Below are 27,524 nucleotides of genomic sequence, written 5' to 3'. Positions count from 1 at the left end.
TGTGACATGTTTTTATTGATTTTATGCATTCTGACATTCAATCTGTCAATAAACCTATAAACATTTAATTAATGTGAGAACATAAGTACTGGAAATAAAATACAATCTCTATACCTTACAGCTGCCTTCATCATGAATTTCCAGAATCTACAGGTTTTTCATTTGAAGAACTGTGCAGCATGCCCAGAATTTGGAGCTGTGATGACTGCAATCTCCCACTGTAAGAATCTCCGGGAAATACAACTGATTGGGATTGACTTCAATGTGTTCTCTTTTGGTAAGCATTAGGATAAGCCTTATTTCCCACAATTTCCCCTTCCTAACACTTTCCCTTTCTTTACATTTTCGGCCTATGAGACATCCCACCCTACCCCTGCCTATATTTATCTCCATTCCTTTTACAGTGACCACTTGACCTACTCTTCTCAGCTTTTCTGACATTGTCAAAGAATTTACTAGCTTCCTCTCATTTGAGAATATTTTCCTATCATCAACTTTCTTTATTTCCTTCTCTCACCATGTAACAGACATTGACACACCTACCTTCCCTTTGTTCCTTTCCATCCATCCAAGACCCAATTTAAAGTGAGGAGTGTGTCCTCAAAACAGCTTGAAGGGTGTCTTTTCTGTGCCGGAGTTAGGTGTCAACCAATATGTAAGTATCCAGTCAAGACCATTGACACTATCAGGCTCATTTAAAATCCAGTTAGAATGTTCCACCGTGCCACTGGTCTCTGAGTGGTACAACAAGCATTTTTATGAACTCCACAACAATAGAGAAACTCCTCTACTTCTTTTTTTTTAATGATTTTTTATTGAGGTATTTCAAACATCACAAAGCAGTGGTATGCATAGTTTTCGTAAAAGCAAAACATTATCTCGTCATGATACAACATTAAACATTCAATTGTGTAGCTGTCCGAATTTCTGGTTCTGTTCGCTTTGACATATCCAATTCCACAGTCGGGGATACGCATATACCTACCCTGTGTGAGTTCCACCCACAGTCCTCCACTTCTTTTGAGCAAAACTGGACGCCATTGTCTGGGAAAATGGCCTTGAGAAACTGCCTCCTGAGCAATATTTATAGAAATCTGGTCACAGACCAAGATTTAATATCTCACACACATGCATCCTTAGGCCAGCATAAAAACATGTCCATTGACATCTATAAGATACGTAGAACCTTCAACTCTGAGAAATCTCACTATGTGCATGGCAATCTCTCCCACAGTTCACCAGGCAGATTGCTTCATACTGTTATGTTATGTTATGTTATGTTAAAATGGGACTTTTATAGCGCAACGGCTACTCCAAAGGAGTGTCCCGGCGCTTTGTGCTCCAGACCAAAGAAAAAGCTGGAAAACATAACAATAAAAGAACAGGGGCCTAAAAGAGGAGACGGACTATCCAGAGAACAGCCAGGTTTTTAAGTCTTTCCTGACTATATACTATAGCAGGAATGCTGGTCTTACATACTTTATAGCTGATTAGATACTCACAACGCATCTGAACAGCTCTTTCCATCTGTAAATCAAGGTCAGGCCACCAATAATCTTCTCTCAGCACAACCCCCCAAGCCGCGCTGTGTTTTCCAACTTCTTAGAAGCGATGGGGCTCATGGATAGTTGGAGGACGTACAATCCCGATAAGATACAGCACACCTTCCATTGCGGAGCACATAACAGCCTATCCCGCCTTGACTACATATTTGTCCCGGCTCCACAAATCACCGATATTCATGAAATCCGTCACCTGGCCAGAGGCATTTCCGACCACTCCCCTCTGTGGGTTTATATTGTTCTAGATCACACCCAGATGGCACCAATAAACCGTTGGTACCTCAAGAACCCCAACATACGAAAAGACTCATCAAATCTATTGATGCATACTTTTTGGAGAATGAACACACAGTTGAGTTCCCCCAAATATTGTGGGAAGCTTTCAAATCGGTTGTCCGTGGGCAGGCCTGTTCCTTGGTAGCGGGCTCCAAAAAGGAGAGGGTGTAAGAAATCTCCGACATAGAACAGGAGCTTTACCGTCTGGAGCGGGAAGTTACCTTAGATGCCACACCTGAAGCCCTTCACTCCCTCCGTCTGCGCCAGGATGAGTACTGGGCGTTGATCATGGACCGTGCCAAATTACTGGGACAGGAAAGGTTGGGATGGTTATATGACTGGGGTGACAAGGCTGGGAAACTGATCGCATGGTTGGACAAGAGGGAGCAGGCCAGCAGACATGTGCCGGAAATCAAAAGTACTGATGGATCCCCTGTGACAGATCCCAAGGACATAGCTAACCATTTTGCAGTTCACTTCCAAACTGTATATAGCTCAGTGGCAGCATATCCTAGGTCAGACTTTACTGATCTCATCAAAGACATCTCTCTCCCGAAGTTGTCAGACTCTGATCACGCATTCATGGACAGCGCACTGACTGCGGACGAATTAGCAACAGCAATAAGAATGTTGCACTCCGGGAAAGCTCTGGGCCCAAACACCATTCCAATCGAGCTTTACAAACTACAACCGGATAAATTGGCCCCTATCTTAAATCCATGTTCGAAGACAGCCTTGAACAGGGCACATTGCCATATGACCAGAGGATTGCCCCTATAGTCACAATCCACAAAGAAGGGAAACCCAAAATGGAGTGTACCTCCTACCGACCTATTTCACTGCTAAATGCGGAACCCACGATTTTAGCTAAAGTACTGGCCACTAGACTGATCAAGGTGATCGGCGACTCAGTCCACCCAGATCAATCAGGGTTCATGCCTAAAAGGAACACTGCTCTCAACCTGCGTAGACTGCATGGAGTCCTGGGCAGAGTTCCGACAATACGTGAAGATGCTATAATAGTCTCTCTAGACACCACAATGGCCTTTGATACACTGGAATGTCCTTATCTTTTTGCAGTACTTGTAAAGCTAGGATTTGGGCCAAATTTCTGTCGTTTGGTACGACTGTGTACAGCGAACCGATGGCTCAAATAGTGGGGAATAACTGGAAGTCAGAGCCCTATATACTCGGTGGAGTAACCCATCAGGGATGTCCCCTTTCTCCCTTACTGTTCGCTTTGGCCCTTGAGCCACTAGCAGCGTGGATCCGTAATGATGTAATGAACCGGGGCATGCATTGGTGGGTGGATTTGGAGGACCGGATATCCCTCTATGCGGATGACATTCTCCTATATCTCACGTCTCCTAAGAGAACCCTAAAAGCAGCTTTCGACATACTGGATGTATTTGGTAGATAGTCTGGGTTTCGCGCCAATTGTCAAAAATCACTTCTATATGTCCTTTGGGGGACCGCTCCCCCTCTGCCCTGAAATTGTCCGATTCCAGTAGTCACACATGGCTTCAAATACTTAGGCATCTTAATCTACCTAGACCCTAGGAAAGCTGCATTATTTAAAATGATGTCTTTGCCCCCTTTCTGTTCACGCTGCAGAATTCGGCCGACCTCGACCCAAACTCGTATTTCAAAGATCTCAAAGGGCTCCTGAAGGACCTCCTATGGGGAGGGAGACCACGTATCGCGATGGGAAAATTGACGCTTAGCTGGTATGATGGAGGAATCGGCCTGCCTGATATTAAAAAATATTACTGGGCTATGCATCTAACAGCCATCAACCATTGCACGTATGGTCGCCCTGACAACCTGGGGTAGGTACACCATGGACCGTTGGCTCTTACCCAACCGGACTTTTACCAGGGCGCTATATTCCACACCAAGCAAATTCCCACTCACTGGCCCCACTGACCACACAGATTCAATTTGGCACACTGCCACCAATGCACTTGGCTGGCACAACAAGCTGACTCTGGCCACGCCTCTGTGGGATGCGCAAAAACTTGAGTATATGGGGAACTCAAAGGTGATGCAGAGGTAATTTCATGTGGTAATTTCTCAATGCAAAACCCTCATGCTACCTCTATTTACCGCTGAAAAGGTGTTGGGCCCTTGTCACCATGTATTACCTTCAGGAGACTTTACATAAACATGCCCAGTGAAAATTGCATTTATTATTTAAGCCAATAACGAGAGTTGTTGAGTATTTTAAAGGGTTTTATTTTCTAGTCAAAAGTAAATTTTTCTCTGACCCTTTATTCATTAGTAAAATATCAATCAGGTTACAGAATTTGGAAAACAGGAAAAATAGCATTAATACAGGACATAGTACAGTCTGCATATAAGCATCACATGTAGAAAAGAAAATGTGGCGCAAAATGTCAGTCAAAACTCTTAAAAAGTTTCAAAGAAAAATAAGTCTCGCAAGGCTAATCAATAATTAAATAGTTTGCAAAAATCTCCCATAAAGAGAAATAAATGCATAAGACAAATAAATCTTTTCAGACCTAGTTAATTAGTCAAAGCATAAACTTAAAGTTTAGCATCAAATTCTAAAAAAGCCTTTCTGTCTGTTCCTGCTTTCTGCATCTCTGCCACTCTGATAGGAGCTGCTCCTTGAAAGCACACCCTCCTTCACCAGACCTTGAAGGAATGTGGCCTGGTGCCAAAAATATGACATGCAAGGACTCTCTGAAAAAAATATAAGCAAGGGAACCCCCCACCTGACTCTCCTCGGAAGCAGTCTCACCCCAAGCTCTCCCGCAACATTTCTCGTACCTAACCCATATGAATGAAGCAGAGCCTAAGCCAAAAGAAAATGAGCATGAGAGCCAAATGAGCCTAGAAGCCAAAATGAGCCTAAAAGCCAAACACGCCTCCAAAGAGGTCATTATGTATACTCTAATTCTTGGCAGTCTACACAAAAATGTTTCATATTAAGAAAAGCTTGTACTTGATTGGTTAGCCAATGATGGCATTATCTCACCATCCTGACTCATTCAAAAATTCTAGAGCAGTTTTAACAAAAGAAGCGTAAAATGATGAATACATTTTATATGTTTTTGCAACATTTACTAGGAAAAAATGTTTCTGTCTGATTTTTCTTCCTGTCATATCGTAGGCAGGAAGGATACTTTAACTAACACTAGTACAGTGGCACAATCACAAGAATGTACAGTTCACAGTGGCCTTGACTACTTTGTGTCTTGAGGAAAGCTGGCACAATCTGCGCATGCTCTCTTCTTTTAATGCAAGTCACAGCCTTGCTGGATTCACATGCAGCCATGTTATTTTAGGCCCAAAAACAAAACAAACAAAAGAGAGTATTAATTTCCTGTCAATCAGCCCATTATGTTTTCCCAACTCCATACTAATACCCTTTATAAAATATTACCTAGCCAAGCTATTAATTTAAATCAGCTTTTCTGATTATTTATGCACAACATGCAAAAAATGTGCAATGTACAACTTAGCATTATGATGCATTAGTGTAAATTTTAAAAGCGCACACAGTTCATGATGTTTTGGCTAGCTTTTCATGCAAAAAAAGTGTTTAGCCCCATGTGTAGTGTTTGGTGCATTGTTAATTCACACACATTATAAAAGATGTGTTATAAACTGAAATATATTTTTTTTATTCAAATATGCAACAAGCCAAAGTCCTTTAAGACAGGGACAGGGGTGTACATTATAAGGAAAAAGGCTGGTAAAAGAGAACACATTCTATGGTTATTCTTCACAACTAAAAAGGCCACTTTTCTCTACACTGCAAAAACACATGTTAATTCAGCCCAAGCATTTCAGCCTGACCAGGCCTCGCTTTCATATTTTTCATGTGCCATGTTTTAACTTGCACCAAAATGTGCGTGTCAATTTAAATGCAGTCTGTCTGAAGTACAAAAATAAACAATGCCTGACTCCAGATGAAATCTGCTCCATCAAAGGGATTTGACAAATGGGACTTAATAGGCATTTCGCATGTCAAAGACCTTTGGATAGCTGGGGATGTGCAACCTTTTGATGCTCTACAAACTCAATATGCCCTGGCGGATTCAGAATATTATCGAATCAGACACTCGCTGCAAACAGCAATTTCCGCTGACTTGACCTCCCCACTGGAGGACAGACTGCTGGACGGTCATCTACCTGACAAGGCCATCTCCCTAACATATCGAAAACTCATTTACAATATCCACAACCCCCTATTGAAACTACGAGACAAATGGGCGGAGGACGGAATAGAATTAGATGACGAAGCCTGGCAGGAAGCGGTCTCCTCTCCTAAAGCGGTTGCTATCCCAGCGCAACTCAGACTTGTGCAATTAAAGGTCCTCCATAGAATATACAGAACTGGTCCCCAACTAGTGCACATGGGTAGACTGACGGACGGCTCTTGTAGGAGGGGATGCACACAATTGGGCACATTCACACACATAATATGGCACTGTGAACAAATTCAGGAATATTGGCGCAACATCCACACGGTTATGAGTGAAGTGTTGGGGGTGGAAATCAGACCGGAAGCGCCCAGGTGCCTCCTTAACATCTGGGAACCTCAACAATTATACTACGAAATGAGTCTCACTTGGTTGCATGATCGCCAAGAGAAATATTGCACAGTTCTGGGGTGCCCCGCACCCGCCCACGGTCCTAGCGTGGGAGCGAGAACTTGACTGGTGTATGCTAAGAGAGAAAACAGTTTATGTGGCCTGGGGTTGCTCCCGCAAATGGTCCAAGGTTTGGGCACCCTGGAATGCATACCGGGGTGATATTTGTGCCCCCCGTGATGCTGATGACGATGATCCACCATCCCTGAAGGCTTCAATGAGTATGCTACTGTATTGTATGTAACCCGATTCCACTGTAACCATTATTTGATTCTGTGACTTTGTGCCTTATGTCGAGACTGTTTAATAAAAAGATTTACAAAAAAAAAAAATCTTCTCTCAATTACTATTTGACCATCACCATACCCAGGTGTTCTGCAGGTACCAAGACAACAACCCGCTCTATCAATCCTTTGGGAACCACAAAACAAGTGCCTCATAGTAGGGCCTATCTCTGATTACAAGCTCCACAAATTCTCATCAATATCCCATTTAAAATCAGCACCTTTTTTGTAAAGCTCTTGTAAAGCCCCTGACTTGAAGGTCAGATATTGGAAATAGCCTATAAAATTCCACAGTTTTTACAAAAGTCATAACTTCCTCTTCTTTTTAGGCACTTCAAGATTTCAGTTAATATCAGTGTGTTCCTATCTAGACCTAACTGCATTACATATAATGTTGAACCTCCAAATAGGTGGTTTAATTGTCTCCAAATCAACATTTATCAGCGTTTAGTATCAAACCAGCATTCTTCAGCTTTTGCAATACCTGATTACGCAGCTCTTCCTACATTCTCCAATGAATCAGCACATCATCCTGAATACATTTTGCACCTGCTACATCACCCAGCAGTGTGGCTTTAGATTAATATGCTGTGCATACTACCCCCGGATGTGGGAATTTGTTTTTCTTTGAAAACATCTTTCGAGTTACAAGGTAGTGAGACTCCTCCTCTTGCTGGCAATGCGCATGGTCATCAGCTCTATTGTTAGATTGTTTTCTTTCTGCCGTCGGGTATGGATTTGTGCTCTGGGTCAACACCATTGCGGTGCTCTTTTTTGGTTCACACAGTTCCTTCCCTTCGTCGGTATTGTATTTCGATTGCATATCCCTTACTCTCCTTCTCTGGTCAACGTTTTGTTACTTCGCTTGAGCGGGTTTTGGTCATGCACATCTATCCACATGCCTCGACCATGATGGATCGGATGCCATTCCGATATTGTCCTCTCTGCCACGCAAAATATCCTCAGACAAATCTCCATCAGGTCTGCAATTTGGGCCTGTCACCCAGACACAATGAAGTAGCCTATGACACCTGCCACTCCTTCCGTTCCAAGAAAACTCTTTGCGACTGTCTGACACATCGACTCGAGACTGGAGCAGCTACGAGACCTCAAGCCACTTCAGTCCCAACCACAACCGTTGGCTGCAAATGAAGAGGCTTTCTCCCCCACAGAAAACTCCCGCTCTGATCTGGAAATTGAAAACCTTCCCCATTCCTAGCAATCTGTGAGTATGGCTGCCCTGCCCTCTCAATCTGAGCAGCCTTTTGCCAAAGGGAACACAACCACTCTGGAGCACCAGAGACCAGCTTTTGGACCACACCTGTATTCATGTCATGGTCGGCACCAACAAACCACTTTGGATGCTCCGCCCAGCTCTGACTCTGCGCTGAAGAATCCTTTGAGTACACCTAACAGAAGGATTCAGGAAGAGAGGTCAGATGAATTATCTAATTTCATACATACAATTAAAATCAAAAGGGAAAGAAGAAGCCTATATATACATGAATTCAAAGAGGATTTTTTTCAATTTCAACAACAATTGTAGTTTATTACATATATTCAAAGTTAAAAGGGAACAATTGCGCTCAAGAAAAAAATGTTGGTGAACAAAAAAACAGACATATCACAAACCAAACAAGTGGCCTAACAAAAGACATTACATGTGTAAAAGAACAACACAAACAAAAGTATTGTGTCCTTCAAAAATTATGGCCACAAAAAGTGTCGACGGCGTTTCGACCGCTGAGTTACTGTACGGTCATCATCAGGACTTGAGTTCGCTTGAGCGTTACACAGCTTTATAAAGGAGGACTGCCCAATCACGAGTTGATGGCTGTCAAAGTAATTCTAGGTTATAAAAAGCAAATTGTCAAAAGCGACACACCATGTCCACAGATTTCAGTTAAATCGATAGGAGGTGTCCAGAATCCAACAACTAATACACCCAATAAATCGGCGATATGGATACACAGCACATGCCTAAGGACCCAGAGTAACCTCGACGGAGTCGTGCTGTGTATCCATATATATCCACAAGGCTTTTTCCCCACGTGGCAGGCAGTCACCTCATAACAACATGGTCATTGTCTGGAGCTCATTTCCATACCTCCCACCATTCCAACTTTCAAACACAGACTCTTCCCACACTAAAGGCTTCTTAGAGAAGAGGTCAAAGCACTCCTTCTCAAAAGGGCTATAGAGCCCGTGCCCTACCATCAGCAGGGCAAGGGAGTGTACTTGTTGTACTTCCGAACACCCCAAAAGGACAGGTCCCTCAGATCTATTTTGGACCTCTGGCCCCTAAACAAATACATACTTTCAGAGCACTTCCATTTGGTCACTCTATAGGACCTTCTCATGCAGAACCATGGAGAAATCAGTCACCCAACCTCTTTGGTTTTCATAAATAAAGAGAGCTTCCACACTAGTGCTGAGGTTCTGCAGTCGCAGCAGGATCGCCACACTCGTGGCAGGATCTCTACAATGCAGTTTCCCATTGCTGAGATACCACCACGAATCAAGGCCCAGGTTTCACAATCTTGTTCTGTGGGTCCTGAGGTCAAAGAATTTGGGTACCTTAATATTCCACCTGAATGCATGAGCATTCTCGAATTAGCGCGAAGACCTACCACCTGGGCCCACTATGCGGCCAAGGTGAAGAGATTTGTGTACTACTGTTACTCAAAAGATATTGATCCATTTAAAGCCACAGTGCAGGACATTGTCTGGTACTTACTCCACTTGCAGAATTCTGGACTAGCCATCACCTCCATATGAATAAACCTAGGCCACCGTGGCTGCGTACCTTCAGAATACATTTCTCTTTTCAGGATTCCAGTCAATAAAGCTTTCATGGAGGGTCTTAAGAGTTCATTCCTTACCCGGTCCCACCAGCCCCAGCACAGAATCACAAAATTGTACTCACAAAACTCATGGGCCCTCCGTTTATGCCCCTCCACTCTTGCTTACTTCAGTTCCTCTTTTGAAATGTGACATTTCTGGTTGCTATCACTTCACTCAGGTGTGTCAGTGAGTTTCAGGCACTAACCCTAAAACTTTACGGCAGAGGGTGTAGCTTAATGGCTAGATCTGCCGCCTTTGAAGCTGGGGAACCACATTCTATGATTCTGACCAAATCAAGTGTTCTACCCAGGCCTAAAAAAAATGAATATGTCCATCTGTAACGCAACTGGTGCTCATGTGAAGGGCTGTGATACCTTTCGGTCAAGTTCGCGCTATATAAAGCTGGATTGTTTTCTTCTTTAATCTCTGCTTCAAAGTTCATAAGGCTAAGGTTGTCCTCTGTACAAACTCCAAATTTCTCCCTAAGGCGTCCTCTCTCTTACTCCTAAACCAGTCCATTGAACAAATTCGGTTGCAGAACGGGCTCTCCATACTTTGGATTTAAAACAAGTCCTCATGTACTACTTTGACAGAACCAAACCATTTAGGAAGACACAAAAACTTTTGGTTGCTTTCTCCAAACCCCATAAAGGAACGGCTGTATCCAAGTCAGGCATTGCTAGATGGATCGTTAGATGAATTGAGACATACTATGCTAAAGCTAAGAGGACTTTGCTCACTCCTCCTAGAGCTCATTCTTCGGGGAAGAAAGGAGCCTCTATTGCCTTCCTGGGGAACATCCCAAAAGCTGAAATATGCAAAGCAGCTACTTGGTCCACACAACATTCTTTCACAAACCATTACTGTGTTGGTGTGCTAGCTCACCAACAATCTAATGTTGATCAGGCAGTGCTCTGTACATGCTTTCAATCTGCTGTAATACCCATAGGCTGGCCACTGCTTTTTGGGAGGACTGCTTTATAACCTATGCACAGCATGAGTATCTCCAGCCACACATTCCTTGAACGGAAATTCTACTTACCCTGTAAGCATCTGTTCATGGCATTTAGTGCTGTAGATTCACATGCACCCACCCTCCTTCCTTGATGCCTGTGGCCATTGCAGTTTCTCTTTATATCTGTTTTCCCTTTTTTGCATGGACATCGCTCTATAAATTGCTTCTTTTCACATTCCTTCCTCACCCGCCGAGCGGAGTACCTTGTGACTCGAAAGACTTCTTTAAAGAAAAACAACTTGCACACATCCGGTCCCAACACTAGATGGCAGGAGTAGGTATAGCATGTGCATATACAGCACTACATGCCAGGTCCTTACAGGGTAAGTAACATTTTCCTTATCTTTTTGCCTGAGCACTCCATGAGAGTGCATGTGCTTTTTAGATGTCTCCCTTATCTGCTTTGTCCCACCCTTTTTGCTTAAACCCTCCACCTGGGCATGTGTTTTCCAGCTGTCTCATTGTGTGCTTCTTGGTCCCCCCACACTGTGTTGCTCTCTCTCATCCATGTGCTTCTCTTCCCCCACCTGATCTCCCATGTTACTCTCTCGTCTGTGGTGTTCTGTCCCTCCTATTCTTCTCCATCCCTCTGTGTATTACTTTTCCTCTTACTACACCCTGCTCCTCTGTTACCCTCACATCCCAACATACGTGGCCCTCTTTTATTTACCAATCCAGGTGGCGTCCGCCATCTTGGATTGGTAAATATAAAATTAAAGGAAATGGCACTTGTATTATTCTGTGAGCACACACTTTTATCGATACATACCCTTGTCAGTGGAATGAGACCACAGCCATCACACCTTTTTTAATTGTTATTTTGACGATGCTCTACAGCATTCCAACACTGTACAGCATTCCAAAAGCAATTGACAAAACCAATAGATTGCAAAGGTGAGACCTGATGGCTTTGCCATTGCTTATTCAGTCTCTAGCAGGTGGACTCTGGCAATGCATTTATCCGTTACATGTGTTTGATTTTCGGGGCGTGGCCAGCGACATGGCCGAGTAAGACGTGGCTTAGCTCGGCTCCCAGGATACTGCATAAATCCGACATTCTAAATGCACCACAAACTTCCGAAACCTTGATTTTGAAGCCTGAGAGACACCGTCAACTTTGCAGCCCGACTCACTTGAAATCCTACCGAGGAAGAGCTGAAATCGGCATTGAGAGGGGAACACCAGCTGGCGCAGCGGACCTGTGGCAAGATGGCCACCGGGCCGGCGCCTTCAGCCTGAGGGAGGCGCTGCCCGGGCCCGGGAACACACGGTCCTTGTGCCCTCTGCGTCCGTGAGACCTGCTTCGCGGCCCAGCGGGGGAGAGGTGAGCATTCCCCTTCTTCCATGCCCGGAGGCTGCGGTGTGGAGGTCTTGATCTATGGGCACATACAGGGACTGAAGGAGGCCCGGACAGAGGCTTGCCACCCGGCCGGGGCCTGGGAGCGGGACGAGCGGCGGCGGAGGAGAATCAGCGACGGTGGTGCCCTCTGCAGACTGTGGTCCGGGTAAGGAGTGGGGCCGAATCGATCAGGAGGCCTCGATCTTAGACACTCCCCACCGCTCCCCCCAGAGACCGGGACTTGAATCGCCAGGGCTCCTGCCGGCAGACCTGACACGCTTGCGGCCGGCTGGCCGGAATCCCGTCCTCCCCCTCCCCGTGTACCTCTGCCAACGCGGTGCGGGATGGCCTGAATCCCCGAGCTGCTTCACAGAAGACCCGCGGCCTGGGCCGCTGTCGAGAGGGAAAGGACCGCGATCGGCCTGCAGTGAGCACTAGGTGGGCCTGGATCGAGCCGGCGCCGACTACATCAGGATCTGGCTCGGACTACTTGCCCCTCTTCCAGAGAGACGAGTGCCGTCAGATAAGGGTTGGGGCGCTAGGGACCCCCACCGGGCTTTTCAACTGCCCAGGGAGTTCATCGTGGGGGTTGCCGACCGCCACCGCTTACAAGAGGAGAGCCCGGCCGCAGACGGCGGATCCGGGAGAAGGTGGGGGCATCTATCCGATCCAACAGGAAACTGTGACCACGAGCCTGAGTACTTCTTCAACCCACCGCCCTTGCCCACTCCTCACGGGCTGTGTGTCGCCAGAGAGGCATACTGATCTGAGGGTGACCGGACCGGCGTGTTTTTTCTCATCGCCTCCTCCATTGACTTCCTGGCCACACCGAGAGGCTCCTGCTCAAGACCAGGATTTGACATGGGGAAAAGAGACCCAACCCTGAGGCCGGCCAGGCAGGAAACCATCGGTAACTATGCCACGACGAGTCACAGAGAGAGACGGCTCCGGCGACACTCGGTGCACGCACGGACACGACCGTAATTATGGAGGCGATCCAGGCCTCAAGGGCAGATATTCAAAACTCTAGAATGGCGCTTGAGACAAAAATTGGCGAGGTGGGATCAGAAGTTCTCTTATTGCGCCAGGAATTCCGAAATTTAACAGAGAAGGTGACTGCCACTGAGACCAGAATTGGCGAGGCAGAGGATTCCCTTACTACACTCAAGAAAGATATGGCGGATCTACAGGCGTCACACAAACAGCTGCTGTGGAGAGTGGACAATGCCGAAAACAGGGCAAGGCGTAACAACCTCCGCTTCGTGGGTTTTAGAGAGGGCATTGAGAAGACCGGCGTAGCGGCATTTCTCCGTGACTGGCTGACATCGACATTCCCACAGGCCCAATTTTCGAACTGCTTTATTATAGAAAGAAAATAGAGAGGTGAGCAACCCAATATACCCTTGCGGGCTCGGGCAATACTTGTTATAGAAAAAAGGCCAGCAAGGGATTTTGTTTAATTGCTTATTGGTCAGCAATGTTAGGACTTGTTAAAAAATCAAGGATCCTGAAACTGTAGTGAATCAGTTGCTGTAATTAATTGTTGATTTGGAATAAACAGTCATATGAGATCAGTATCTACAATGTTACCACACTAACATAGCAAATAACTTCAAAAACCAGGATTTTGTTTTGTCTGAAAATTATTATTTGTTTTCAAAAACAAAAAGTATATACAAAACAGAAATGTTTTTATAAAGTAGGGTGCATACACAGATATGGTTTAGATATTCAAGGTACAGATTATTTTCACCTTAGGTCTATCTAAACAGAAAATCCAAACTGCTCATACAAAATAACATAATGATTTCAACTAAAAAAGAAGAAAATCAAAATATGGTACATTGAATCATGTGCAGAATTGGAATAGAATGTCGACGTTTCGGTCTTTATAGATTTTTCATAAGACCATCATCAGGACGATGAATTTTGACATACAGTAGATGACCCTCTGTGAAAAAAATAACAAAGTATTACAATTTATTTAAACCTGGTTAAAAACTATACATAAAAAATGTTCATTAATCATTAACTCACTTGATACTACTGAAGTCGGTGTGGCGACTGCAAGAGTTTATTTATAATTATCAGCAAAGAGGCAATTTGCCTTGGGTACTAGCAATTCTTTAAAAAAAGGGGAGTAGCAATTCTTTAAAAAAAGGGGAGTTACTACCACTAAATTTAACTTGCGGTTATGGGAGCTGCTTTAGTTATAATAATTTGAACTCACTTTTAGTATGAATATAAAGGTCTTCCCTCTGTTTCAAGGAACATCAGTGGTTCCAATAATTTTGGTATTGGATGGCAGGAAGGGTAAATCTTTTTATACCCCGTGTACTGCAAAAAAGAGGGGAATCAATGAATCTAAAATTCTCATTATGATTTAACATTGTGTGGCCATTATCCAAAGAGATTAAGCCCTGGTTTTTAGTTACCTTGTGCTCTTGAGTTGTTTAGTAATCCAAGAAGTAGCTAGGGATCCCGTATTTGTAGATCACTGGGAAGACCACCTTTCAAATCTGGTCCAATAGGGAATAATTAAAAGTGCAATAAGATTTCGACTAGTATTTATCGGTACAGAACACATCTTAAATTTTTTTTAATTTTTTTATCTAGTTGTACATTAATACAGTATCTGCCCGTTTTTAATTGTCTCCATAGGCTAACATGTATAAAGTACATATGTCATAGGCTAACATGTAGAAAGTACATATGCCATAGCGATTTAGGACTAATAGTCATTGTACCTGGATCATTTCGTATCAGATTTTAGGGTAATTCGAACTTAATGTTACGAGTATTTTGAAGAGGCACTACAATTACTGATACAATTGTGTGCCTTCTTAGTTTAGTCGAACTCGATGCATGGTCGAATACAATTTTATATATATTTTGTTTAAAGTGCAAATAAGCAGAATACTTGTTATTTTGTGCATCAAAAAATTTAGGCTTTTTACAAGAAAAGAGGCTTTCTTGATGAAAAATTGCCTCTGTTTGTAGAGCAAATAAATACTAGGTCACAGACAAGTCTGCGCAGTTTAAAGCACAGAAGGAGATAGTTTTAGTGCCTACGAGTACTTACTTCAAAATCGCAAGGCGAGGCAGGAAAATCTCAGTAAATGAAAAAGACGCCTGACCGCAACCTGTTCGAGTTAAGGTTAGCAACAATGTTGCCAGAGTGAGATCCTGTATTTACGCGTTACGTAATCTCGCGAGATTACGTCTGTAGGAGCTACCGTCATTGGTTTCATAGGAAATGCGGTGGCCATCTTGTCATGTATGGCGTGTATTGGAAAATACATGTATTTTCAACGACTTTTGATTCAAATGGCTGATCGTGACTGCCGAAAACAGTTTTGTGATTAAGTTGGCCTATTTATTATTTAAATACATTTGACTGCATGGATAACAAGATTAAGTTGTAGTTACGCTGCATTGAAAAATAAAATTCAGACCCCTGTATGGAATATTCTGTCGCCTATAAACGCTCACAGTCTATTGGAAAAATCAAATTTATGTACATGAAAAACAAAGTCTCATTATACATTCATTCATACATACTTAATCTTCATGCATGTCTAATTTTGCATTGCGTAGGTAGATAACTGAATAATTAGGCAGTATTGCATCTCACGTATAAAATCTCTTAGTTGTTCTACAGAGTTGATCAAAAAGCATAACATTCTGAGCTGTCACCCGAAGGGCTCACAATCTGAAATTTTTATACCATGATGGACTGCGTATATATGTAAGTTGTCTTAACATATCCCATATTTTTTCAGTATTGGGGACATATTAACGCATTAGTTGTGTTACAGTTGGAAGAAATTCCAGAGATGGAATATATATTTCAAAGTGCACAGAGGTGCATATTGCTGATTTATCAGGTCAAGCTAGCTAGAGTGTGCCATTCAGTGCAAGAGTTCATACCATTTTTGACACTATTACCGATTTCAATCCAGCGATTTTCTTTGATGGTAAGGATTTTATCGCAGTTTTTTTGTCTGATGGTGGGTTTCACTACATCAATAACCCACCACATCATTTCTCTTTCGGAATGTTTGGCACGGGAGTAGTGTTCAACTAGTGGAGCATTTTCCACTGTTCGCCTGATGCGAGACTGATGCTGGAGAATTCTTTGCTTTATCATTTGGGTAGTTTTACCAATGTAAAGCTGTCCGCACGGGCACTGAATGCAGTAAATTACATTGCTAGTTCGGCAATTGGAGAAATGCTTGATAGTAGTTTTTCGACCATTGATTTCAAAGGTTTTAATGTTTTTAGTGGTGTTACAGGCTAGACAGGTATTGCATTTGTAATGACCCTGTATTGGGGACAGTTGTTTCATATTGTCGACAATATTGGTATCATGATGGTCATAGGCATGTACCAGACGGTCTCTCAAGTTGGGACCCGGTTTGAACGTGAACATTGGTTTATCTTTAATTTCAGGTAATTCATTGAGTAATGGCCAACTCTTAGTTATAATTCTTTTTATTTGTTGGCTATATGTGCCAAAAGTCGTTACACAAACCAATGGTACTTGGTGATTTCTTGGTTTAGTCTGAAGAAGCGCTTCTCTGTCGTTGTACCATGCGCGCTTCATGGAGTTTTTTAGAAGTTTGTTAGGGTAACCTCTGTCATGGAGTTTTTTCTTTAGAATTTGTGCTTCATGAAAGTAGTCTGTGCGCTTGAAGCAATTCCTACGTAACCTTAGGAATTGTCCAAAAGGTAAACCATCTCGCAGTGATTTGGGATGGTGACTACTGTATTTAAGTAGGGTGTTACGTGTGGTCGGTTTGGTGTATAACGTTGTGTAGATGGTGTTATCCTCATTGACTTTAATGGTTAGATCTAAAAAAATTCATTTCATGTTCATTATAGTCAAGAGTGAATTGTAGATGTGAGTTTCTTTCATTCAACCACTGATGGAACTGTATCAGTATTTCCTTGGTTCCTTTCCATATTAAGAAGACATCATCTATATATCTTAGCCAACATGAAATGTTGGCTAAGAAGGGGTTCAAATTGTCATAGATGAATTTTTTCTCAAAATTGTTGACATAGATGTTGGCTATGTCAGGAGCATGTTAGCCTATGACATATGTACTTCATACATGTTAGCCTATGGAGACAATTAAAAACGGGCAGATACTGTATTAATGTACAACTAGATTAAAAAATTAAAAAAATTTTAAGATGTGTTCTGTACCGATAAATACTAGTCGAAATCTTATTGCACTTTTAATTATTCCCTATTGGACCAGATTTGAAAGGTGGTCTTCCCAGTGATCTACAAATACGGGATCCCTAGCTACTTCTTGGATTACTAAACAACTCAAGAGCACAAGGTAACTAGAAACCAGGGCTTAATCTCTTTGGATAATGGCCACACAATGTTAAATCATAATGAGAATTTTAGATTCATTGATTCCCCTCTTTTTTGCAGTACACGGGGTATAAAAAGATTTACCCTTCCTGCCATCCAATACCAAAATTATTGGAACCACTGATGTTCCTTGAAACAGAGGGAAGACCTTTATATTCATACTAAAAGGGAGTTCAAATTATTATAACTAAAGCAGCTCCCATAACCGCAAGTTAAATTTAGTGGTAGTAACTCCCCTTTTTTTAAAGAATTGCTACTCCCCTTTTTTTAAAGAATTGCTAGTACCCAAGGCAAATTGCCTCTTTGCTGATAATTATAAATAAACTCTTGCAGTCGCCACACCGACTTCAGTAGTATCAGGTGAGTTAATGATTAATTAACATTTTTTATGTATAGTTTTTGACCAGGTTTAAATAAATTGTAATACTTTGTTATTTTTTTCACAGAGGGTCATCTACTGTATGTTAAAATTTATCGTCCTGATGATGGTCTTATGAAAAATCTATAAAGACCGAAACGTGGACATTCTATTCCAATTCTGCACATGATTCAATGTACCATATTTTGATTTTCTTCTTTTTTAGTTGAAATCATTATGTTATTTTGTATGAGCAGTTTGGATTTTCTGTTTAGATAGACCTAAGGTGAAAATAATCTGTACCTTGAATATCTAAACCATATCTGTGTATCCACCCTACTTTATAAAAACATCTCTGTTTTGTGTATACTTTTTGTTTTTGAAAACAAATAATAATTTTCAGACAAAACAAAATCCTGGTTTTTGAAGTTATTTACTATGTTAGTGTGGTAACATTGTAGATACTGATCTCATATGACTGTTTATTCCAAATCAACAATTAATTACAGCAACTGATTCACTACAGTTTCAGGATCCTTGATTTTTTAACAAGTCCTAACATTGCTGACCAATAAGCAATTAAACAAAATCCCTTGCTGGCCTTTTTTCTATTATTATAGAAAGGGCACACAGGGCCCTGCTCATGAAACCTCCGGAGGGAGCACGGCCGCGACCAATCATTGCCCGCTTCCTTAACTTTGCGGACAGGGACCTCATCCTGAGAGAGGCAAGGAAAAAAGGGGAGTTCAGACTGGAAAACGCAAATATCATGATCTTCCCGGATTATAGCCAAGATGTGCAGTAACAACGCCGTTCTTATGACTCAGTTAAAGCAAAACTGCATATATCCTACATGTTGCTCTTTCCGGCGAAATTGAAGGTATTATATAAGGGCAGATCGCACTTCTTCAATCACCCTGAGGAGGCCTGGCAGTGGTTAGAGGAACGGCCTCTGCTCCATGAAGCAGAGGAAGAGGGAGGCAGGATCCGCTTCGAAATGGCGGCAGCCAACTTCCGGAGAAGCCCGCCTAAGACGCAACGGTCCCACATTCCGAGGATAAAACGCCACACATTCTCTCCACCGGATTCGGAACGCCCTGTGACAGCCAGAGGAGAACGGACCCGAAATGCAACTGTGGAGGAGAATCCGATGCCGGGGTCCAGATTCAGCAGTCTGGCTCCCCATACGATCGAAGAGATGGAGAATGCCGAAACTGAACATTCGTCGGACTTGGAGGAATCAACAGATCGCTCGCTGCACCCTTTAGCTGTGGCGATCCGAAAGATGGAACAGGGAGCGACTGGAGGAATGGAAGATCAGGACCTGGACACACAAGGTTCCCACTCATAAGGAAGTATGGAACGGATATCCGAAACGGCAGTACACCGCTTCCGAGGGCACGCAAGTTACAACTGCTACTTTTTGAGTACTGTCTGACACTGTTGTTGTTTGATTGACTAGTTGCCACCTTTCGTGGCCCACGGGGCAGGGGACCCCATCCTGCAGCTGGCTGAACAATTGAGCTAGTGGCAACAACGGCTGAAGCCCTAGTGTTCTTATAGTTGGGGTGGTTAGTGGGAGGGCGACAGACCTTTACCGCCCGAAAGTCCTGTGCTCTCTTGGTTATAATTATGGGATGGACGGGAGGGGAAGGTGGGGAGGGGGTGGCGGGGGTTTGGGAAGTTCGAACAGTTTGTGGGGGTGGACTTTGGAGGGCGGTGGGAGGGAAACAGTTGGTTGATCACAGTCATGTCCATTGTTGCAACACTCTAAGCTCAAACACTGGGGATCACCCACTCTACCTTGTTAATACCTCAGAATGGCAAGTGCATTAGCTACGCAACCTGTTGACCAATCCAGATTTAGCGTCCTGACCTGGAATGTGAATGGTCTTGGTAACAAGATTAAGAGAGGACTAGTAAATGCATACATTAAAAGAATAGGACCAGATATAATTTTCCTGCAAGAAACACACCTTAAGGGATCACATTGCTCCTTCATAACCAGGGGACGTTATACAGTGCTGGCCCATGCGGGATACACCACGGATTCCAGAGGAGTAGCGATTATTCTAAAGACCACTTCCCCATTCTGCATCACACGCACATGGGCGGATCCACAGGGAACATGCGTCGGGGTTCAGGGGACATGGCGTAGGCGCACATACACGCTAATATCGGCATACACACCCCCCAAACTCCAGGCCAATGCACTCAAGACACTGGCAAACATACTTTTTGAATCGGCTGACACCATTCAATTGGTGGGCGGAGACTTCAATGACGTTATGGATAGGAAGATGGACCGGTCAGGGACACCACCCACTAAAGACACCGAGACCCCACTCGCCCAGATGATTACCACTATCGGCCTTACTGATGTCTGGCGGTGGCTGCACCCTGGTCAACTCGCATACTCCTTTTACTCAGCCTCACATAAGGTATTCTCACGGCTGGACTACATCTTTATGTCCAGACAGGATCTGACCACGGACACTACTGCAGACTACAGGGCGAGAGGAATTTCAGACCACTCGCCACTGCTGATCAAAGTGGGTCAGAGAAGTAGAGCGATAGGGGCTACCTGGCGACTAGACGCTTGGGAACTTAAAAATCCAACGGTCCTGAAGGGGGTGCGGGCAGATGTGCGAGTATAATTGCCCGAAAACGAGGGGTCGGTTGACTCAGGGGTAACCCTCTGGGAAGCCTTGTAACCAGTCATGAGAGACAGGATAATGAGTAGACATGGAGAGCAAAGGAAAAAACTCCAGGAAGAGGTAGCAGTAGCTGATCGGGCCATATTAGACCTAGAGAGGGAGCATCTGACTACAAGATCCCCCACCACCCTACAGTAATTGGTAGATACACAGCGCCACTACAGAGAGCTAGTGACGGACGAGGCTAAGACTCAGAACCTGGCCACCCTCCATCGCCTATACGACGTGGGGGACAAATCCGGCCGGCTCCTGGCATGGTTCAGTAGGAAGGAGCGAGCAGCGCGATGGATAGAACACGTCAAAGATGCGGACGGCAGTCTCGTCTGCACAGATACTCTCATTGCTGAGACTTTCGCTACCCACTAGGAGCGATTTTACACCGCCAGGGACTTGGGCTCTTGCGATGATGCTCTTCGGTATATGAGCCAGATTGAGATTCCCTCTTTAGACCCTGAAACCATTAAGGCCCTTGAGGCCGACACCACGATTGACGATGTCTCTTCGGCTATTACTAGACTGAGATCTGGGAAGACTCCGGGACCCAATGGTTTCCCAACAGATTTTTTCAAGTGCACGACGGACATCCTGGCTCCACACTTGAGAGCGTATCAGGAAGGGAGACTCCCCAATGACCTTTCCACGACTACCATCGTCCCAATCTACAAAGAGGGCAAACCACGGGAGGACTGCGCGTCCTACAGACCTATATCCCTCCTGAATACCGAGGTGAAACTCCTTGCGACTGTCTTGGCGCTCCGACTACAATCGGTGATACCGGATCTGATACACTTGGATCAGACCGGCTTCCTACCTTACAGGGCCACTAAATTTAACCTTAGGCGCACGCACAACTGGCTACAAGAGGTAAGGGACAAAGAATCACCACACTGGTTCCTCTCCCTCGATGCAGAGAAAGCCTTTGATGCGGTTCACTGGCCGTTTTTTGAGGGGGTACTGGAGAAATTTGGATTTGGACCCAAGTTTCGGGACTGGGTTCGACTCCTCTACACTGCGCCACTAGCCAGAGTGCGGGTGAATGGAACTCTATCTCGGGAATTCCAGATCCAGAGAGGAACCCGACAGGGCTGCCCTTTGTTGCCCCTTCTATTCACACTCACCATTGAGATCCTGGCGGCCCGGGTTCGACAGAACCCGACAATCAGCGGATTTAGAATAACAAACACGGACACTGCCGAGGAGAAGTTGTCCCTCTATGCGGATGATGTCCTCATATACATCACTAACCCGGCGACAACCATCCCGGAGCTCTTCCGGGAACTGGAAACCTATGGTAAACACTCTGGTTATACAATTAACTGGCATAAATCAATCCTATACGACCCTGGAGGCGGTAACCATTGGACGACTTTACCCCAACAATTATTAACTACCACAGAGGGTTTCCAATACCTAGGGATTTACATCACCCTTGATAAGAAACTCTCGCTTCAGAGGAATATAGAAAGGGTCTCGTTGAACTCGGTCGCGGACATGGAGAGATGGAAACGCCTGCCACTCACACTCTTAGGGCGAGCGGCCATGTATAAAATGATCGTTCTTCCCAAATACTTGTACGCCTTACAAAATGAATATTATTCCCTCCCGGACACACTACTACGTAAGATCCATTCGCATCTCCAAACCTTCCTCTGGCTAGGAAAACAACCTAGGATAGCGTTGACCACGCTTCAAAGACACCAATATAGCGGAGGAATCTCACTCCCGAACCTGGAAGCCTACTATTGGGCGGAACACATGTCCCCAATTAATGAATGGCTACACATGCCGGCAGACCATCCCACATACGCATTGGAAAGATATACCCTACACAACCTGTATGGAGGCCCCGCACATCACACACTGCTCCCGGCAACCCTTATAACACTACGTGTCTGGAATAAGGCCATGAAACGCACAGGCTGGGACAGGACTCCCACCCGATAGACACCACTCTGGCACTGTGTGTGGCTACATGAGTTACACAAACTAAAAGGTTTCAAGCGATGGGACGATATTGGCATCAGTGATGTGATAGCTAAGGGAGATTTGAAATCCTTTCAGGCTATGAGAGCCGAATTCGGACTACAACATTCACAAAATTTTAAGTATACCCAGTTCCGCCACGCTTGGAAGGCACAACATATACCCCTGTCAGGGATAGCAGAATATGCACCATTGGAGGGGAGGCTTCTACAAGAACAGATTCAGGGGAAAGCAGTCTCACTCACTTACAAAACATTGACCAATAACATGCTAGGGGACCTGGCGAAGCTTAGAAACACTTGGGAGAGTGAGGTAGGAACTCTTGATGACTTAGATTGGGACATGGTGTTACTCCATCCCCGCGAGGTTGCGATTAAGTCCAGATTACGCCTCATTCAATACAATGTGCTACACAGAACTTATTACGACAGGGTACTAATCTATAAGATGGGGAAAATAGAGAACAATAGATGTCTTCGATGCCACAGGGTGGACGGAGATTTTTATCATATTTTATGGTCTTGCACAGTAATGCAAACCTACTGGACCCACATCTTTTTAGAACTACAGGAAATACTGGGAGTACCACTGACACAGGAGCCTAAGCTGACTTTATTGGGGATGTCCAATGATGTAGTTCTGCCACGCCCACGTATAACCTTCCTGGTTCTGGCCTTGGTGGTGGCCAAGAGAGACATTGCAAAACGATGGGGGGCCCGACTCCTCCTGACCTGGTCCATGTGGGCTGGACCTATTCATGGCGGCTGAGAGGGTGACCTACAAATCCAGGGGATGCCCAAGGAAGTTCCGCAAGATTTGGTCCAAGTGGAGGCACTATCATGGACTCGATGGTGCGTTGGGGGACGGTTGAACCTATGCTTACTCTACCAGTTCACACGAGTGAAGGCGGGAGGGACGGGGGAGGGGAGTTAAGAGATGCCTACTCATTGCTCAGTTTTCTATTACAACTATGTGGCGTGACGTGTACCAACAGGCTGCGATTGTGGGGTGGCGGGAATGGAAACAGAGGGAAGACTGTTGCTAAATGCATGACTGTATTGTTGAGTTTTACACAAAATGCAAATAAAAATGTTTTTAAAAAAAAATATGTGTTTGATTTTCTTTGCAGAGAGAAGACACTCTGCTAAGGTGTTATTCATATTTAGTCCTTGTAGATTTTCATTTTGCTCTTTGTCCTCTTTTGGTCTTCCCAAATGGTTTTATATGTTTGTTTGTTTTCATTTGATCGCGTTTTTGCGAAACTATGTTCATGGGCTTATGCTCTTCCGTTAGAAGGCATAAATGACTTGTATGGCCAGTTTCACCATCTATAGGTTAGTGGTGTTTTGTGCATGATGTATTTGTTTTCTTTTCTATCAAGGTCTATTTACAATTTTGTGTCAGAACTGCAGGTCTAACAGTATTGTGTCCTGTCATAGTTTTGCTCGGCAGTCGTGGTGAGCATTCCTTGCACTTTAACACTTGCTTGTGGAACATGACTTAATAGCGTGTAATACTAGTGTTTCCCTCTCCTAGGTGATTCGTGGGCTTGGGATGACATTTTCTAGATCTGATGAATGTTATTCATAAATTGATGTTTTGGTTCTGCGTTTGATATCCTTCCCACTTATGATCAATTGGTGTTGTTTGATTTGGGTTTGTTGTGGAAACTCATGGCTTCACTTTTATTTCAGAGCATCACAGGTAACCAATTAATAAATATCCAATACAAGCTAGCATAAGTTGCAAAGACTTTATGTTGGAATATGGACAACTAAAATAATGTGTAACAAAAATATTGTGCCCAAGAATATTGATTCACATATTATTGTGAAGATAAGTATACATTGGTAAATATAAAATAACTATTCTTTACTCTACATTGACGTCTATATTATTAAGGGATACATAAGTGGAGTTAAGAATAGCAAATCTCTAATTACCTATATATATATTTACCTTTCCAGTCTAGTGGTAGTCAATATCCCGATATAACATTTTTGTACAGCTATGTTTAAAATTTGTTATTGTGGTAGTACACCATTCATTACAAGGGCATGACGTTATCCACCATGAGAAGGCTTGTACATGGAGAAAGGAGAGCATGGAACAGACAGATGCCAGCAGAGTTCTCAGTGCCATGATAAGAAGGCAAGAAAGAATGTACTATAGTTAGAGCACTGTACATTACCTTTGCATCAAACAATCCCTTATAGCGGGAAACAGGAGGGGCATTCAAACCCAGTGGGTGATTTAAATAACATATCAAAGAGATAAACAATTAGCTATAACAAATCCTGGACATGCAATGCCAGTCAAGAAGGTCCTCCACTTTGTCATCTATCCACACCATTTTCATACATATCTCCTCTGTCATCAAACACTTCTTCTCATCTTTCAGCCATGTGTTAACACTAAGGCCATCTGGGTGAGAAACCTAATGCCTATTGTGCTCTTAGCTTACAGCAACTTTGACAAGGCTACCCACAATGCATGTTGTTTTAGACTTCAAAGCATGCTTTACATTTCACTTGGATCTGTAGGCCCATGGATAGTAAGTATCAGTCCAATATTGTCTGTCAGTTTGATTCTACCACTGGACATTCCTAGGTCAGTTCAATAAACGTTGCTTCCAGAGCACCACATTTCAGGTATTACTTCTGTTCAAGTACATTTTGTGCAGCTTTTTGGTGGTCACATAGGTGCCATATGAAGTATGTTGAATTGAAACTAATCATTGCTTGTGGATTTATTTCATGTGTGTAGGAAGCTGGCTCTGTATATATTATACCAAAGTAAGGTATAGTGTGCCCAGATTCCAGGGAGTCCTCACAGAAATAGCAGAGGATAAATTAGGTAAGTACTAACAGCTCTCTTTGTCATAGTATTTTTGAAATGTTTGGCTTATCCAGAGGGTGTGTTAAGCATTTATTGTATTCACTCAATCAAGAGTGATCGCATACACTCAGAGACTGAATCCCAACCAATTAGGTAAGTATAAAAGGGGATAGTTCGATTTTATTTTGTAGAACCAAGCAGGATTTGGCACAGGCAAGTAAGAAATACTTTCAAATGCAAGACTGTACACAGAAATTGTATTGGAATCGATTACAGGTTTTTATTTCTTTTAAAACAGTTCAAAATACAGTAAGATTACTTTGGATTACTCTTGGATTACTTTTCAATTACTTACAGTTAAGTACGACAATTCTTAATTTAAGGCATAGTTACTTCCTTTTAGTACAAAACAGTAGGTCAACAGATATTCTTTAGAAACAAAACTCGTAACATTGGCTCCTATGGGAAAAGAGTGTTAACAAACTTACGAGTATGGCTTTTGGAGGTTAGGACCAAGGTTCCCCAAGGTCCAGTTAGGCACTCAAGTTGCACCACCAGCGTCATCGGGGCGGCCGGGTGCAGAGTGCAAGGGCCCAATGTTAACCAATGGGGAGAAGGGGTCCTTCGATCAGGGACTGTTTGCGAGCAGGCCACTTGGCTGTGGGAGCAAAGCTCCTGGGGTTAGGATCAGTACTGCAGGGGCCAACATTCAGCACAGAAGCTGCACCACCAGCGGCACAGGGGCGGCCAGATGCTGAGTTCCAAAAAGGCGTTAGGGACTCTGAGGATTTCAAGGAGATCTCAGATTCGGAAAATATGCTGCATACTTGGGCAGGGAGGCTTCCTGGAGGTAACCTTCGGCTGGAGAGGTGAGTTAGGTACTTGGGGGATGCCTGGACACCGTAGGTTGGGCCACCCAAGGCCATGGGGCATCAGGTGCAGGGGTGACTTTTGGCGTCGGGCCTTCTTACTAGCTCTGGTAGCAGTCGGGGGGAACCCTTCATGTTGAGGCTGCAGGCATTGGGTTGAAGCTCGAGGTAGGTCGGGGATCACCTGATCCTAGGTTAGGATCGCTGAACACCTGGATCCAGAATCTGTGGCTGGAGTGTTTGTTGAGCAAATCCAGTGCTCAGGGAGACAGAGTCTTTAAGATGGGTACAGGTCAGGTTCTCCAGGCTTTGGGGGACTGCTGGTCACACCAGGGTTTCCTCAGTAGGTAGGTCAGAGTTGGGACAAGCCAGTAGGGCTGGGGCCAAAGCAGTTGGTGTCCTCTTCTTACTGTGTCAGCACAGCTCATCAGTTCTTCTTTTTTCCTCGAATCTGAGGAGTCACGGTTCAGGGTTGCGCCTAAATACTAAATTATGGGGCATTAAAGGGGTGTGTGGTTGGGACCAATGAGGCCCCTTCCGTGGAGTTGGTGGGAGGAGCATGAGCCTCTCCCTAATTGAGTTCAAACTAAAGCAAAATTTACAAGAACCTGTGGAAGATTATTGGGCCGTTTTGAGAGTTCTTTCTGCAAAATGTGAATTTGGAAGCAATCTTGACATTAATCTACAAAATCAATTTGTTTTCAAATTCAAAAATGTGTTTTGAGTAGCAAAAAGTCATTAGTTAATGTCATAGATATAGCTAAAAGTAGAGAATGACCGAAAATAGCCACAAAAGCTCTAACAGATGACTCAAAAACGTGTACTTGTGTCTAGTGTGAATGGGATAGATGACTTAAATGTAGGTGTTTTGCCTTGTTAAAACTAATTTTCAATAGAAATTGATAAAGAAAGTTATGGAAGAAATCTAACCCGTGCAAGAAAATCTGCCACTTTCAGACAGTTTGCAGAAAGTGAAAAACTAATGTGAAAAACACCCAAATTAAATATACTGAGAAAGGATATATGTGATGTTTTTAGTAATGTTTTGTTGGCAGTTGATCCTGGCATGGTCCATTATTTCCATAAACAGTTTAAAGGATACTTTATGAAGTGGAGATTGGTAAGGTTGTGATCAGTGTTATTGCTCACTCAGGTATGTCAATCACAATTCTTTCAGGGCAACATTTAGAACATTTTGATCCAACAACATATTGAGGAATACTGACATTATTCAGAAAGCTTTTGAAGAATATGACCTGATAATGGTGGGCTATTTCCAGTGTTAAAGTTTAAAGGAAGGGAGGTTTTCATTTAAAGGAAGGGAGGTATTCACTTGTAAGTGTGTTGCTACCCCCACCGCACAGCTCTGCCTGGTAGCTGATGCCCCTGGTGCTTCCAGGTCTCGTGTGATTGAGGCCCTCCTCCGCC

The 27,524-nt window shown here is 43.8% G+C and overlaps 1 protein-coding gene across 5 annotated transcripts in view; it reads left to right on the top strand.

The window, feature by feature from the left end:
* LOC147726769 (baculoviral IAP repeat-containing protein 1-like) overlaps positions 1–27,524 on the top strand; it is a 448,780-nt gene that overhangs the window by 346,256 nt on the left and 75,000 nt on the right. For all 5 annotated transcript variants that reach the window (XM_086960812.1, XM_086960813.1, XM_086960811.1 and 2 more), the window contains exon 12: positions 122–277. In XM_086960812.1, the coding sequence (XP_086816938.1) occupies positions 122–277 (156 nt within the window). The remainder of the gene's footprint in view (positions 1–121; positions 278–27,524) is intronic.

This window comes from Lissotriton vulgaris, chromosome 3_1 (genome assembly GCF_964263255.1).
Source record: "Lissotriton vulgaris chromosome 3_1, aLisVul1.2, whole genome shotgun sequence".
In the NCBI taxonomy this organism is placed as follows: domain Eukaryota; kingdom Metazoa; phylum Chordata; class Amphibia; order Caudata; family Salamandridae; genus Lissotriton; species Lissotriton vulgaris.
The sequence above is the reverse complement of the archived record's forward strand: the minus strand, read 5'-3'. Positions and strand labels throughout refer to the sequence as shown.